Genomic DNA, 16435 nt, shown 5'->3' on the forward strand with positions numbered 1-16435 from the left:
CCAAATCAAAGCATGTCAATCATATTACGAGTGGCCATATTGAGGTGTTAAAATGGTTTATATATACATATTTACATGTTTATATATATATAAACTCAAAAATTAATAGTTAGTAGGTCTTTAATGAGAATCTCATGTTTACTAGTTTATCAAAACTGGGTTGTTTTGCATGCACGCTTGTTTTCCTTTTTAGATGGCTATCCCTTATAGAATTCTGTATACGAACCCCATTATTAAATTGTTTTAACATTGTGCTAAATAAAGTACGCCAGATACTGTTATGAGGAGGTTATTCTTATGTAATGCAATAATAACTCCACATTTGACGCCCACACGTGTTGTGGTTACTACGCTCGACACTGGCCCAAGGAAGGAAGGGAGAGAGAAAGATATTAAGGAAAATAACAACGATTATTAAATTACTTTGATGGATCGAGAGTCAAATTTCAAAGAGCAACACGTATAAAAACGACACCTTCTCTATTCATCTTTTTTTGAAACAAATATGAATTAAGTTTTTATGATCAGTTCTAAATAAATTGATTTTCATGTTATTCGATCATAGTATTTAAGTACTTGGTTCTTGCACAATATCAAACTTCATTACCTTTATGGGTCACTGTACTGAACTTTGTCTGCATTTGTGGGTTGGGTCAATATACATCCTAACTTAGGATTCCTGACCCGAGAAAGCGCTTTCACCATGCTTTCACATAATATTTATGCTGCCTCGCCATGTCATCATACTTATGTATCTTACTTAAGAATTGCACTATTCAATAGCATAACACATACTGCCGTTTGTTTAGTATAAGCAGATCATTATGATTTGAATAATGTGTAGAATAGTCTCTATTCTTAATAGATAAACTATTATGAAAGTGAATTCTTGCTGCTCACCTTTTGCAAATTCCAAGAGACGGGGCAGGAATGACAATCTTGTCGAAGAAAAGGTCAGACTCGCTTTTATTGCTCTTCGAATAACAATCTCACTTTTCAATATTTCTCAATCGCGTCACACATACTCTTGTAATCCAAGCACAAATTAAACTTTATGCTCGGATTAAAACTAATTCGAATACTTCAGGTCAGTATAACTTCACTTTTCTTCCACTTACACGAATGATACATAAATGTTTATCATCGCATATTCTTAGAGTATGTAATATCAAAATAAAAGTTAAATTGGGGTAGATTTATTACTTCAATTATTTGTCTAACACTTTAGTCTTTCTTTATAATTTCTCCCACATAATGAACAGCGAAAGTATGGGTCCACACCTAAATTAAATTGTACATCCACTTCTTGGGGTCTTTTGTGCATAAGTTGCAATTTCAGTCCCAACAATTCTGTATTGCGAAGTGTAATATTTTTATTGTTTGAATGTAGCACGTGGGTAGACATTGATTCTGAACTAGTGAAATTATTTATTGTTATTGTTTCGATTTGTTATTTTTTATTGGTGTGACGTTCTGTCTGACAGTTTTACTGGATTTATTATTAAGTATTCATCCGTTAGGGAACTTATTGAATTTCGGGTTGTCTCATTCCGTCCGTCTTCCTTATTCCTTATTATTAAATATTCATTTCATGACTTCATAATGAGCTGAATGAATGAATTGTCCCGACAAAGAAAACAATTTGAAACATTGAGACTAATATTTAATGCGGGTCGTTTTTGCAAGTTTACGAACAAACTAAATAAAAACAACAACCTTATTTATTATTCCTATAGCTTATTGTACTGTCCTATAATGTATCGAGGGCGTCCGATTCGGAGGTAGTGACACCACTCCTGTTTCAGTTTTCAGAGACTAAATATAAAACTTTGTTTTATCTAAAATTGGCCAAACCACCAATTATAGTCACCGTAGGCTATGGATTATTCTTGTTTTGTCAGTAATGTGTTTTGATTCCTTGGAACATGAGTCAAGTTTTGTTTGCAATTTGAAACACACGTGGAGAGGAGAGAACACAAACAGACCACAATAAAGTCCTTGAATTTATGTCAGGGCTTGGATTGCTGTCCATCAAAAGTAATAATATGTAATCAACTGGACGAGGAACGAATTATTGAATATTCTGCAACCACGCTGCTTTCTTCGACGTCAACGTCTGCAATAATCTTTTCTACTTTTGCTGCTTTTGCTTCCTCGTCTGAATCGATAATATTACTCGCTCTCTAGTCACAACACTCATTCGTAGTACGTCGTCTGATCCCAGAATTTGACAACAAACGCACAATTCTGGCGTTAACGGTAGTGGACTATAGAGTCACCCTGGTCCGGTATAAGCCCCCTATGCCTCTCAGACTACACTCTGATCTGCTCAAATGCGGCCCCCATTCATTGCTTCCTTCCGGGAAGAGAGATTCACCAAACTCGAGCCCAGAATAGTAGCACATAGTAATATGTACATGGCTCTTTCAAAACTGTGCTAAAAGATATTATCATGTGTACGACGACGACGGGAAATGCACAATCCTATGATGCATGTGGCTCTAAAGTGTTTACGAAATATTTTGTATATGCTTTTTATCTCCCGTTCAAATGAACTTTTTGTTTTGTCTCGTCTATTTTGGTACTAAATACTTGTGCACACGAACGAAGAACGAACTGTGAGAAGAAGAGAGAGAAAAAACAGTTCCGTTATTGGAATATTTTTTTTTGTTCTTCTATTAACGAGATTTGCGTTGTGTTTGTTTGTATACGCGACAATATTATGCCAAGTTGTTACACTCGACCAAAAATAGTTTTGTAGTAAACATACACTGTAGTCGCGTCGTGGATCGTCGGATGTATCTTTTGTAAATATGTTTATCACTCACTAGATAAGTACTACTGCTTTTCCACTTTCCAAGATCCTTTTCCTGTAGATCTCTTAAAAAATGAGGTGAGGAATGTAGCAATTTTTTGTGCAAGAGGCAAAGTAGTTGGCGGAATTGCCAATGTATAACAGTAAACGATGTATTGTTTGATCTCTCTCTCTCTTTCACCAAAATATGCATGTGAAGGAATTTTTGTTAGATTGTTGAAATGAGTCTTTTGCGTCGTTCTTTCTTTCAAGATCACTCGCTACTAAACTATCAACAGCTAAACTGGTCTTGTGTCTGTGTGATCATAAAGTGGCGAAGCAGTTGTAAGTAGCAGAATATTGTGTTATGTTGATATTATTATTGCAGAGAGTTGGTGGATCGGCGGAGTTTACTCAACTTATTCTCATGTCTGTCCGTCTTGATATTATATAAAGGCATAGCATCAAACCTTAGCATTGCATCGCATGGCATCCATCCCATTGTATTTATTTGTGTTTGTATGAAACCACCAGACAAGACTTGATATATTTTATACTGAACCATCTACATGTCTAAACCAGTCGAGAAGGCGAGCAAAAGCCAGTGAGTGAAGAATTCCCTTTCTATTAAGAAGAGGCATTTTTGATGGTGGAAGCGAGTTACTTGAAGAAATACACCAAGCCAAGACCAGCCTTACTTTACGCTGGCAGACTAGTGCACAAAAACGAGACAAGCTTCTCTAAATATAAAGCCAGATAGATATCCTTCTTTAAGAAACACGGCAAAATCTAACGTAATTCTTCGGCAATAGCAAAGGCAAGAAGGCACACATACATACGCCAGACGTTGTGGTGTTACGCTTACGCCGTACGTAAACCAGTCATTGGATTGGAGTACAAAACAACGCATATAACAACGCAGATGGTGTTAAAAGCAATGCCGTGTTTTGTTTGCTACGACGAAGGGGTACCATCACTAAATGGCGTATGTCTTACTACACGTGTGGTGGATTACAATTTACTCTCACACGCCGTCCTATTAAAAAATGTTTTTTTTGTACACAATGTGACTGGTGGATGAATTTACCACTTTCTGATAAGGAGAAAGCAGGAGAAAGCATTTGGCTATTCAAGCTGCACAAGAGCGAAACATTTAAAAACTACAACACACTCAATGCACGCACTCTGCCGAAGATGCCGTCATGCACATAGCCGTCAATTTTGAGAGTAGGCATAGCATAAAAAAGTCAAATGTAGCATTGTTGTAGCTTTTTTCGAAGCTTCTTGATCCTGGGAAGGTTTGCGTGTCCTGATGATGAGGCTTTTTTTTTACAGAAGAGTTCACTAACATAGCCAATAAACCAACCAACAACTTTGGCTGGTAGTAGTAAGCGTAGTAGTAGTAATGGCAATAAGTCGAGTTTCGTAGTAAATGGGAAACGGAGCCGACCCCCGGTTTTCTCCTATTTCATTCATGCCCACTATTTCCCAGAGCATATGAAAAACAAGTTTCGCTTTCTCTCTCCACTTACGCCGAAGTTGCCACCCACCAACCACCCCCGACGACCCACAAGGACTGTTCACAACCTACGCAGTGTCTGGCTCCCTCTTACATAACGACACAAAAATTACCAGATGCCACCAATTGTTAAGACAGAGAAAGAAATTTGCAAACCCAGTCCTCGTCCATACAAACCGTGCAGATGCGCCCACGTTAATGCATAATGACTGCGAATAGCGTGGAATGGATAAAAGTAGAGGAATATCATAGCCCAAAGAAACGTGCAAAAAACGTCGCAGTTTTTTTTTACTCTCAAAGTAAACAGCTTTCTCCAATTTCTCAAAGTCAAAATTGGTATCCTCGTGCCTCACTGGCGTGGAAAACAGTCTCCTGCGTCGTGTTTTCTGATACGTAGATGCAGACGTGTACAGGAAGGACTTCAACACAAACTAACTGCGTTTTATTCTTACCATTAAAATGTTCCGAGAGGGGAAAAAAGAAAGCGACTAGGCAATATTATACGTATATTTAGGTTGGACGGATGGTTTACTTTCACCCAGTTTAGAACAAATTGAAAGCTACTACGACGCAGTATCATCTTTGTGTACGTAGAATTGCTCACTACAAGTTCGCTATAGAACTCCACGGATCGATAAACTGCGTAGCAAGTTGCTCCAATTTGCTAAAACGCCGTCTGACTTTTGTGCATAGCCCTTTTAGCTTTCGATCATTTACTTTGTTGGCACAAAAAGGCCTTTTATTTCCTTCCTTCCTCCTTCCTTACCACTGCACAACGTACGGAATACGGATGCTTCTGATTCACAGCATTGCGTATGTCTGCCCTTTCCGAGGATTTGTTGTTTGGTGAGCTATTTTGGAGAACGGGCCGGATGATGATGAGACAGCATCCATCAAGCTATGTAGCTAGCCAAACCTAAATAGACAATTCGCATCGCCTTCCCAAAAATTTCAATGCCATTGCCGAGAGAGAAGCCAGTTTACTTTGTTTGCAGAAAAACTCTGCGCGCACTCTGGGCAGAGAGACCGCAAATGGCAGGGTTAGACGAGGACCTTGATTTAAAAAGTTCGCTACTCGTTTAATTGTTTCATTCCACATCAACGTATTATCGTCCTCGTCCAACAACACGGCATCAGCTAGCAAATCCAGCTGCTGCTCATTTTGCACAGTCCGACCGAATTATTTGCTCTGTCTCATGCAGCGTCAGACGTCCAATGTTATCCAATCCATCCATATACCAAAGGGAGGGCAGCCTGGTGGATACGAATTTGGCCTTGAATAACCCCGGAACGGTTTGTCGTAGCGGGTCAAAATTTTGAACAGAAGAGCATGTTATCCTCAGATAGTTGTGTGCAAAATTTCAGCCCTCTACTTTGAAAAATGCCTGCCCCACAGCCCCCAGAAGCTGAGACAGTCATTTCAACTTTTTCCAAACTCCGTCTAAAAAATTCGGTCCCCACAGAAAGATTTTCTTTTCATCTATCCGAACTCAAACAAGTCGATTTGACTTATATCAGGGGATTGTATAGGTATTTCACTATTCGAAATGATTTTTATCCCCAATCTAGGTTCAAGGTCATTTGCATAATCTTGGGTCAACTTTGCCGTCTGGGAGGACGCTCCGTCATGATGAAAAATCACCTTAATTATTATTTTACCGTGCAAATTAGGAAAATTGTATTCTAAAAGTGGTTTCAGTACAAGGTCCACATAATACTTCGAAGATTCCTTCACTTTTTGGGGGACTTTGATAAGTGGGAGGACACCACGACAGGACATTGCACCCACGACCATCAACTGTTTAAAAAAGTTCTCCTCACTGAAAAGCACCAAATTTCTTGAATTTTTTTTCGGCATTTGTCGTGTAGCAAGCTCTTCGAACCCAATTAGTAACTTGTAGGGAAAATAGTTCTTCGTCAATTGTCACCAATAGCTCACTCATATTCCTCAACAGAAAATTCAAATAAAATTTTTTGTAAACACGGGCGAGATTTTTTCTGGAACAAGTTGAAATGACTGTCTCAGCTTCTGGGGGCTGTGGGGCAGGCATTTTTCAAAGTAGAGGGCTGAAATTTTGCACACAACTATCTGAGGATAACATGCTCGTCTGTTCAAAATTTTGACCCGCTACGACAAACCGTTCCGGGGTTATTCAAGGTCAAATTCGTATCCACCAGGTCGCCCTCCCTTTGGTATCTAGTTTGTATGGGAGACATTATTCTGTGGTATGACTTCGTCTTGTGACTGAGTGATGATGGTGGGTGGCATTTTATTTATTTGCACAGAATCGAGCAAATGGGTATGGAAAAATATGTGCGTAGTTTACAAGAGAATGAATAATATGCCAACTGAATAACTTTGACATTCAACTCAAACACTCATTAATGAATGAAGAGCATCCACCACCACTTCACCTCCAGTCATGTTATGCATTATTATTATTATGCCGTATTATAATACACGCTCTGTCTGTCTGCCTTATTAATGGAATGGGGTTAGCAGTTATAAAACACCAATTTATTCATAGGCTCTCGGCGGCTTATTGAATTTTTCAAGTCCATAACAAAACATGCCAAAAAATAAACGAGTAATGCGAATCATATCATGCATCATAATACACAGCCATTCATCCATGCTTTAATTTGGTGTCCTTGTTGAGACATATTTCTGCAGCGACGAAGGTGTTTTCTCAATTTATTTTCAACATTTAAAATTGATTATTTTTATGGTTTCTTTAATAACGAGGTTATAAATATTGACGTTTTGAAATTGTATGACGCACATGTTACTCCCTTCGCATTATATATTGTAAACTTTACCTATGTGAATGTCTAAATAAGAGGACTTTGTATGGTCTTACTCGGTTTGTAAAAACGTAATTTATCGGATATTATGAATTCTACGCTATACATCGACACTGAGGGTTTGGTTGTGTTGTAATTTTGGATGGAAAAGTGGACGCTCTATGAAATTATCGTTTTAAATTTATACGAATGTCCACAATACATTTAATTTAGAAATCCATGAACCACATTTGTAATAATTTTGATTGCTCGTACAAACTGCATGTTGGAATTAGAAAGTGCCTGCTTGGTTATTTTTCGCGTGGAGAAAGTGGGAGAAAATTATGAGTTGGGTCCAAGTTGCCCCAAACGAAGAAAGTCTGTACGTGACACTCTGCTCACTCAAATCCGGGCTCTTGCAATTCAATTCACAACTTCTCCATAGCACGATTATTTTGGTAGGGACAGCGGTTTCCACCTCCTCCTCCTCTTCAACAAAACAAAACATAAGAAGGGTACGTTTTTAATTCGACCTGTCTTCAGGTCAATAGGTCATAGATTCACCGATAAATCAAATAAATACAAAATATAACATAATCAGAGTTTCTATATTGCACCACTTCTAATTTCTAATCTTGTCATTTTCAGGTGGTCTCGAGCCTTTCAACATGGCTGCTGTCAGGCTGGCTCAGCACTTTGGGAATGCTGTATCCAGAAAAGTGTTGTTTGGAAATCCTGTAAGTTCCTGAACAATATGTGCATAATATCGACGGAAGCTACTAGAAATGTGTCATTTGAGTTTGTTCATGAATTATTTAGCACGGCAGTTCCACTCTTCCAATTTGGTCGGCTTCTTCATGCCCAAGGAATTATCACCTGTCTTCTGGAAGCAGGGACAAGTCTTCGACCACCACGGTAGATATCTTTTAGGAAATACTTATATGCAGAATGATCAACACAATATATATTTTTCCGGTTCTCTGAGATACTTTATTTGTTACTCACTCCCCAGATGGCAAAGGGATATCCTGTGATTGACCACACCTTCGATGCCGTTGTTGTGGGAGCTGGCGGAGCCGGGCTTCGAGCAGCGTTTGGACTGGTTGAAGAAGGTTTCAAAACCGCCGTGATTACTAAGCTATTTCCTACGAGGTCTCACACCGTTGCTGCTCAAGGCGGCATAAACGCGGCTTTAGGGAACATGGAGGAAGATAATTGGAAGTGGCACATGTACGATACAGTCAAAGGGTCTGACTGGCTTGGAGATCAAGATGCCATTCATTACATGACCAGAGAGGCTCCAAAGGCAGTTGTCGAGCTAGAAAACTACGGTGAGTCCTGTCATTTCAATTAGCCTATGTGATACCTATGTGCATTAGAATATATACTTATTTTCAATATAGGAATGCCGTTTAGTAGAACTGACGATGGTAAAATTTATCAGAGAGCGTTTGGAGGACAGTCTTTAAAGTATGGAAAGGGTGGACAGGCACATCGTTGTTGTTGTGTCGCCGATAGAACTGGTCATTCTCTCCTCCATACATTGTATGGTCAATCACTCAAGTGAGTTTTAGTTTAACAGCTTGGATGGAAGTACATATTATAAAGACAATGGACAAAATAAATAAATGACCGTTATTTTCACAGGTATGATTGTCAGTATTTTGTTGAGTATTTCGCCCTCGATCTGCTGATGGAAGGAGGCGAATGTAGAGGTGTTATCGCACTCTGTCTCGAGGATGGAACTATCCATAGATTTCGAGCAAAGAATACTGTCTTGGCTACTGGAGGGTAAATTTAGTTGGAACTAACACACCTTCTTATATACATAAACTTAACTAATATAAATAATTGTATATGTAAAATAAGACAATGAATGAAAACAACTACACACTTTAAATTTTCATAATGTTTATCAGGTACGGAAGGGCATACTTTTCTTGTACATCCGCTCACACTTGTACTGGGGATGGTACTGCTATGGTCTCTCGAGCTGGTCTTCCCAACCAAGATTTGGAATTTGTCCAATTTCATCCAACTGGAATTTATGGTGCAGGTAAGATGAGGTGGAGACAGGTGTATGCAAGCTTATTGGTTTCACCCTCAGAAAGTATGTGTAATAATATTCATGATATTGTGCAGGATGCCTAATTACTGAGGGATGTAGAGGTGAAGGGGGGTTTCTTATCAACGGTCAAGGTGAACGATTCATGGAAAGATACGCTCCCAATGCAAAGGATTTAGCGTCTCGGTAAGTGGTCCAACATTTATTTAATTAATATAAAAAAAGTATTGGTACATGACATACGTTAAGATAATTAAACAACAAAATTCATAACAACTTTCTGATCCTGACCTTTCTCCAACTGACTACCCTCACTAATGACCAGATTGGTTTCAAACAAAAAAGCATAAATAGATTTGAGATCATCAATATTAATAGCACCATCAATATGAGTCATTTGTTTATGAGTTCCCTTCACTAGAGCACCCTTATAGGTCTGGCCAACCATTTCTCCTATCTTTATAGCAGAGTGGGCAAGTGTTTCATAGTTATTGGCAGCATTTTCCATTTTGAGAAATTCATCTTCTTCTTCTGGGCTAAATTCACTCCGCTTGATACTACCATTGACGTGTTGCAGCAGCGTCGGAATGTGACTTTGGAAAATTGGCTGGTCTTCATCCTCTTCAAAGTGGTCCATCCCCGTTTCTGCAACCGTGGTATCATGGTATATAGCTTTCACCCCAGAGCTACGTATTACGATTTGTGTTTCCACCCCAGCGTAAAATTCTGCCTCATCGTTACGTCCTATGTAGACATATGGGAGAGAACGATTGATTTCTCCTGATACACCTGGAGGATTAGTCGATCCGTCGGCAAGTTCTTCTCCTTTGTTGAATGTGACACAATTTTCGTTTAAAAATGACTTGACCCAGACAAGGTCAGCAAAACGGAAGAGAATTCGTGAATTGAGCAAAGTAGCACCTCCCTTTAGCATCACCAACAATGACACACCCAACTGTAATTACATAAGTATAAATTCTAAATACTGACTGACTATTAATTATGTGTAAAATACTCACAAATACTGAATCATGGACTTTGTTGTTGTCGTCCTGATACGACCAGCGTCCAATTATTCGGAAAAAAGTCTCCTCCTTGTCGGTTCTCTTCTTTACAACATAGTCATAGAGTTGGATGCTTTGATGACGTACTTCTGACCCCCCAACAACTACTTTTCCTCCCCTCATTTTCTTAATCCCGCAGTCACCCAACTTCGTCCTAATCTCACCTTCGGTGTATGGGGTGGTTGTGGCGGAAGGAGCTAGTAATGCCAGGATAGGGGGAGTAGCTCTCATGTCCTGAAGTAACAGGACTTCTTTTGTGGAATGAGCATCACAAAAATTTCCACCCTGCAAATTAATACAAACATGTATTACCTTTCGAAAATTATACCATTGCTTATATTTATTAATAAACATGTTTTCATTTACGTGGCAAGCACTTGTACATGTTGACATGCTGCATTTCTGTTGACGCCCTGCCCACCCATTGAACTTCCACTCGTGTCCAACTTTCTCCATCTTGACCACTCGCAACAGACCATCTACAACTTGCATCGCCACCTTAATCTCCTTGTAAAATACTTGGATGGGGGTGAATTTCTCCGTGTCTGTTTTGGATTTCTTAACGTGGGTCGCCCAGCCGTTAGTGAGATTCTTTTGCTCATCGCTTCCCCAGAAATCTGACATCCCCCCGTATATCCACTATTTTCCATCATCCCTTGTAGCACGGCTCTGAGGATAGAGTCCAACTTTATCTTTTGAGTTGACGAGGTTGATGGAGTTGGTAACGACTCATCCTCCATTTGCAACACTAAAAAATACCACATTATTATTATTATGTTACTAAATAACTTTGTTTATACACATTGCACAGTGTAATTTACACTTACCATTTAATTCAACTTGTTCCCCTTGAGAATTGGTCCAGGTCATTGAATTGAATGGCGCTGTTGACACGGGAATATCGACTAATATCCTGACGCGTTTTACAGGGACAGGATTTTCCTATAAAACAATACATTTTATTGTATTGTTTTATTGCTCATCAACAACATTTAAACAGATTGAGTCTTACCTGATCCTTATATGTAGACTTATCCATCGTTCAGTCTTTTTTTTATCACAAAAATATTATTATTATGCACTGGGGTGAGAGAAACCGGCCGACTGACTGACAAACTTCAAACGAACTGGGCTTGACTTTCTCTTGTCAAATGGTTGGGGAAGATGATACTATTATTAACAACTTTTGCAGCGATGTTGTATCTCGTGCCATGACACTTGAAATCCGTGAAGGTCGTGGTTGTGGACCAGGTATTTTTGATTTTTTTTTTATCGGTGAAACTTTCACCCTCATATCTGTAGTACAGATTCTGTACACAGTCTGAGATACATTTGAGTACAAATCATTAAAATTATGTGTATTTGACTATTTTGTTATCCAGAAAAAGATCACGTCTATCTTCAGCTTCACCACTTGCCTCCAGAGCAGTTGGCGACCAGGTACTTAAACATAATAGCATTTGCACATTTAGATGCATGAATGAGATTTATTGTATTGTATTAAAATATTTTAATTTAGACTACCTGGAATTTCTGGTATGAAAATAGATAACATAAATTAGAGCCCAGTTTCATTATTTTATTCGCATTTTATTTAAAACCACAAATTGATTTTACTTTAAGAAACTGCCATGATTTTCGCTGGGGTCGATGTTACTCGAGAACCAATTCCGGTTCTGCCTACTGTCCACTACAATATGGGAGGTATTCCAACTAATTACAAAGGGCAAGCCCTCACACATGGCAAGTCGGGCGACAAAATTATACCTGGGCTGTACGCAGCGGGCGAGTCTGGTAAGAGAACGTTCACGTGAATATTTATGCTACTAACTAGTTAGTTGATGTATGGTTTACTAATAATTTATTGTTATTGCAGCGTCTGCCTCTGTGCATGGAGCTAATCGACTTGGAGCAAATTCATTACTCGATTTGGTCGTATTTGGTCGTGGTAAGTACAACATTTATTAACAGTTTGTTCAAGGGTCGATTTAAGTACATACATATGATATACAGTAGCTGAATGTAATAAGATAATATTTTAATTTGTTTCAGCATGTGCAAAGACAATTGCTGCAGAAAACAAACCTGGCGATACTATCGGTACACTTTCCAGCAATGCAGGAGAGTTTTCTATTGCCAATTTAGACAAATTGCGTCATGCTGATGGAAAAGTTAAAGTTGCCGATTTGAGGCTGAAAATGCAGAAAAGTATGCAATCCCATGCTGCAGTATTTAGGACTGGACAAGTGTTACAAGAAGGAGTTAAGGAGATTAATAACATCTACAAAGAAATGAGTGATCTCAAGGTACACATATTCACTATTACATAATGGGCATAATCTTGTTAATATGTGCTTACCTGTATTAATTTGTTGGACTATTTTACTTTTCAGTTATATGATAGAGGAATGGTTTGGAATTCAGACTTGGTAGAAGCTCTAGAACTGCAAAACTTGATGATCAACGCAGTTTTGACAATCACAGGGGCCGAAGCCAGAAAAGAATCACGCGGAGCTCACGCTAGAGAAGACTTTAAAGATCGAATTGACGAATTTGACTTTTCAAAACCCACCAGTGGTCAAACCCCTCGTCCATACGAACAGCATTGGCGTAAACATACGCTGTCATGGATTAATACCAATAGTGGTCAAGTAACTTTGACGTACAGACCAGTTATCGATACAACCTTAAGCAGTGCCGAATGCGCCACCGTTCCCCCAGCAGTCCGCTCATATTAAGTCACTTTATAGTATTGTGGATGTAAGCAATAGGAGCTGTCAGGCTGTTAATTATTAATGTTAATCATACTTATGAATTTATTATTATTGGTAATTATTGTAGTGAACTGCCTAATAGCTGAATAATAAATTACAGCTCTGAACGACGACACAATAACGGCCAATAATCGTCACATTATCACTCAACTTATTTTGCTTTAATTTAATTGACTTTAATTTCATGACAATGGAATATAATACAAGTGGATGCTATTTCTTTGTGCACCACCTACTTTAGTTTCTTAGGTTTAAGCATCTTCTGAGTTGGGGTGGACACTAAAATAGGTAGAACTCCTCTCTTAGTACAGGAGAGGCGTGGGTTCATTGCAGAATTTTGAAATTTCAGCTCCAAAGGTGGCCGATAGGCAGACGCACTTCTTGATTGTTCTACGCTGAAAGACCAACCCAATGCGCTGTCAGTTGGGTCTTCCAATTTCCTACGGCAAGTTTTTCGTAGTTTTTCAGAATTTACTTGATAGCCCTGTTTGTGTTTAATCGGACGTAAAAATCCACTTTGTTTTTGATAAGCTCTGCGTAACATTTCCTTTTTCCACTGAAGGCGTTTCCACTCTTCGTGAATCGCTTTATTTGGAGGCAATCCTTTTGCACAGTTCTCCTCAGCCTCTGCAAGTTCCTTACGAAAGTAAATGTACCTGTGTATTATAGGAATCGATTCGTTAAATTGTCAGAAATTTTGACACCAACGCATGCAGTCCAATTTAATTTTATATCCTCCTTTACACAGGAAAATGCAATAATAAATGATTTATGTACATTGTTTCAGCAGTGTCAGCCTGAAAAAAAGAATTAAATCATAAAATTGGAAATTTTTATGCCAAAATTTGGATATATACTTCAATATTTTCTGTATAATTTTACCTGAGTCGAAGCAATGGAATTCTCACAAATGAGTCCATCAATTTGTCTTGAAACCTGACTTAAATTCTTTCTTATTGTCACGCGAGCCTTGACATGAGGTCCAAATTTCTGCTTTAACTTGAGTGCTTTGAATAAGGAATCGTCCGTGATTCTGGTAATAAATTCTTTGTTTAGTAAATAATAAGGTCATTGTTTATTACTTTGTTTAGTAATACCTGGTAACATGATTTTCAAGGAGCGTCCTTTCCAACCCAATCGCATCCCTTGATGCCAACAGTTCTTCTATTGCGTTAAGTTTCTTTTCCAGTACTGGAATATTTTCTCGTGTCTTCATGAGATCAAAATTAATTTCTCGAACTCTATATTTTTGTTTAGAATTATTAGCATGCATATTGGAGAAATCTGATTTAATTAAATGGGGTGGGTATATGCCTCTGGGGGTTGTCATCTTCATTTAACTGCAGTTCCAATGTTCGTCGCTGTTCTGTTATTTCATAAAACTCCTTCCGTAGCTTTTCAATTTTATTGAAAAACACCGACTCGTCAGGTTGACTAAAAATGTATTAAATTTCTTTAAATCATATAAACTCGTATCCAGTTTTCTCTTGTAGTTAATGAAATGATTATCTACAGTACTTGATTTTCACTATTAGGACATGTTTTCGAAGCTCGTCAGCCAAACTGAGCAATTTAGTTCGTTCAAGTTCACGAACAGTGATTTCGTTTGCGCCTCTGAGGAGAATTTTGTCGTATGAACGAATGTACTCGGTGAAAGTGCAGATTTCTCCCAGACGCTCTCGAACGTTGATGGCAATGCTGCTACATTCGGCCAGAGCCTCTTCAAAATCCTTTTTGATCGTCGCAATGTCAGATTTCTGCCTTTGTAGATCCCTTCGAAGCATCTTGTTACCCAGAAGAAGTTCCTCTTTCTGATTCCTATGATATCGGAATTTATCCCTACTTCGTAAGGTGTCATTTCTCACTGAATCTCGAGCAAGTCTCGCGTTTAGGATGAGATAATGTTGGTCCTTCAACTCTCTGCACGACGTTATCAGATGTGAATAATATACAGAAATGTGCATTATATGACCAATTTTTCACCAATGAAAAGTGCGAAACAATTACTTTTCCAAGTCCAGCAGCCTTTGTCCAATTACTTTCATATCATTTTCGAGTGATTTCAGAACTGATCGAGCCTCGACTAGTTTTTCTTTGTTGATGGTGATGTCATTCAGAACTGCAGATTTCTCCAGTTTCACTATACCGATTTTACCCTTCATGACTTCGACCAGCTTTGCCAAATCTTTGCAACTTCGTTGACAATCCTCAATAATGAGCTCCCTCATCTAAAACGCAGGGAAGTATATTATATATAACTGCTGAGTATTTGCATTGATTCAAGTTTTGCCTTGATATTCCACGGGAAAATTGGTTTCAAACCTTTATATCTTGATCAAATCTTTGAATTTGGGAATCCAACTTGATACACTGTTCAGATTTCTCTTCTCGCTCTCTCCTCTTGCGGACCGTAGTTCGTATCTAATTTTAAATCAAATTGCATTAAATTTTTGGCTGATTGTATTATTAATGAAATTCATAAGTAAGTTGTATGCGTTACCAATTCCTGCAATTCTTTCCCAGATGAGACTTGGTCATCATAAAGTTCGTTGAGTTTCAACTTGAGGCGATCCACCATAGATCCCTGAAAATATGTGTAATTCATGATATTGGTACAGATATTGGTTACTAATAATCCAAATTCAGCAATGCATATGTGTATATTTAACCTTGATTGCAGATTCTTCCAATTTTTTCTCCAAGTTTAATTTTAAATTCGTAATGTCTCTTTCTAGCATGTGACTCAATCTTTGCCAATTGCTGTCTTCTTCCGAAGGTTTGGCAGCTGAAGGACAAAGTTGTAATTACTATATATGTAATTACTTTTCTAAATATTTTATATTATAGTATATTTCGATTGTTGTTCTACGATCGTTCCTTGCATAAATATTTATGACTGGTGATACCATTAAAATGTCATAAATTTTGAGTGCATTTTTAATTGATGTAAATAACCGTTTGAATATACTTGTCATAAATGCATAGTATTGTATTCACTCCTAGTAAACCATTCATGCGTGCGTACCATCGAATGCGGCCCGCATTTTTTCATGTGCAAGACGCGCATTGATGAAAGCTTCTGACGCCATTTTGATCGATCTTTCCAATCTTTGAGTTATTCGCAAAGCTTTGCTCGCCTCATTAAAAATCTTTTGCTGTTCGTCATGAATCTTTTTTTTCTGCTTGTTGGCTTGCTGGATTTTTTCCGTCATTTGTGCCGCCTAATAAAAGTATGTCAATTTATATTACGTCATACAATACACATACTATGTTTAGAACTGTATAGACTTGCCTTATCCAACATGATTTGTTCTCTAGTAATTAATGCTTCCATTTGGGTCATGAGTCGTTCGATTTCTCGGACTGAATTTTTTTTCTGATTGGCCAGTTTCACTTCCTCTCTCAGAAGAGCGTTAAAATCATGATCAAGCTTGT

At 38.2% G+C, this 16435-nt stretch overlaps 5 protein-coding genes across 6 annotated transcripts in view; 1 reads left to right on the forward strand and 4 right to left on the reverse strand.

Annotated features, from left to right (window-relative positions):
* Positions 1-3091, reverse strand: part of LOC110847979 (insulin receptor substrate 1) — a 35281-nt gene extending 32190 nt beyond the window's left edge. Inside the window, exon 1 of the mRNA XM_022095055.2 lies at positions 901-3091. The gene's annotated coding sequence lies outside the window, so the exon portion shown is untranslated. The remainder of the gene's footprint in view (positions 1-900) is intronic.
* Positions 3092-7455: 4364 nt separating this feature from the next.
* Positions 7456-13121, forward strand: LOC110845478 (succinate dehydrogenase [ubiquinone] flavoprotein subunit, mitochondrial). The gene is made up of 15 exons (XM_022091910.2): positions 7456-7612; positions 7746-7834; positions 7917-8012; positions 8110-8428; positions 8501-8660; positions 8745-8888; positions 9017-9153; positions 9240-9348; positions 11419-11477; positions 11609-11666; positions 11746-11762; positions 11850-12020; positions 12103-12174; positions 12279-12532; positions 12620-13121. Exons 2-15 carry the CDS (start codon positions 7766-7768, stop codon positions 12962-12964), a joined length of 2010 nt encoding a protein of 669 aa, XP_021947602.1. The 5' UTR covers positions 7456-7612; positions 7746-7765; the 3' UTR covers positions 12965-13121.
* On the reverse strand, positions 9337-11409 carry LOC110845480. Its single transcript, XM_022091911.2, has 5 exons — positions 11239-11409; positions 11054-11168; positions 10593-10974; positions 10182-10511; positions 9337-10117 (listed from the first exon to the last, which is right to left on the reverse strand). The coding sequence occupies exons 3-5, from the start codon at positions 10848-10850 to the stop codon at positions 9416-9418; spliced, it is 1290 nt and encodes a 429-aa protein (XP_021947603.1). The 5' UTR covers positions 10851-10974; positions 11054-11168; positions 11239-11409; the 3' UTR covers positions 9337-9415.
* Positions 12956-14777, reverse strand: LOC118434892. Of its 2 annotated transcripts, XM_035849457.1 has the most exons (5): positions 14519-14777; positions 14098-14434; positions 13883-14033; positions 13778-13797; positions 12956-13656 (listed from the first exon to the last, which is right to left on the reverse strand). In XM_035849457.1, exons 2-5 carry the CDS (start codon positions 14334-14336, stop codon positions 13233-13235), a joined length of 834 nt encoding a protein of 277 aa, XP_035705350.1. In that variant the 5' UTR covers positions 14337-14434; positions 14519-14777; the 3' UTR covers positions 12956-13232. The 2 variants fall into 2 exon arrangements, with proteins under 2 accessions (XP_035705350.1, XP_035705351.1); XM_035849458.1 differs by having other exon boundaries at positions 14098-14777.
* Positions 14506-16334, reverse strand: LOC118434841 (spindle pole body component 110-like). Its single transcript, XM_035849225.1, has 7 exons — positions 16293-16334; positions 16026-16221; positions 15670-15785; positions 15501-15584; positions 15323-15421; positions 15008-15228; positions 14506-14920 (listed from the first exon to the last, which is right to left on the reverse strand). Exons 1-7 carry the CDS (start codon positions 16332-16334, stop codon positions 14506-14508), a joined length of 1173 nt encoding a protein of 390 aa, XP_035705118.1.
* Positions 16335-16435: the final 101 nt, after the last annotated feature.

The sequence above is a fragment of the Folsomia candida genome, unplaced genomic scaffold (genome assembly GCF_002217175.1).
Source record: "Folsomia candida strain VU population unplaced genomic scaffold, ASM221717v1 Fcan01_Sc003, whole genome shotgun sequence".
NCBI lineage: Eukaryota > Metazoa > Arthropoda > Collembola > Entomobryomorpha > Isotomidae > Folsomia > Folsomia candida.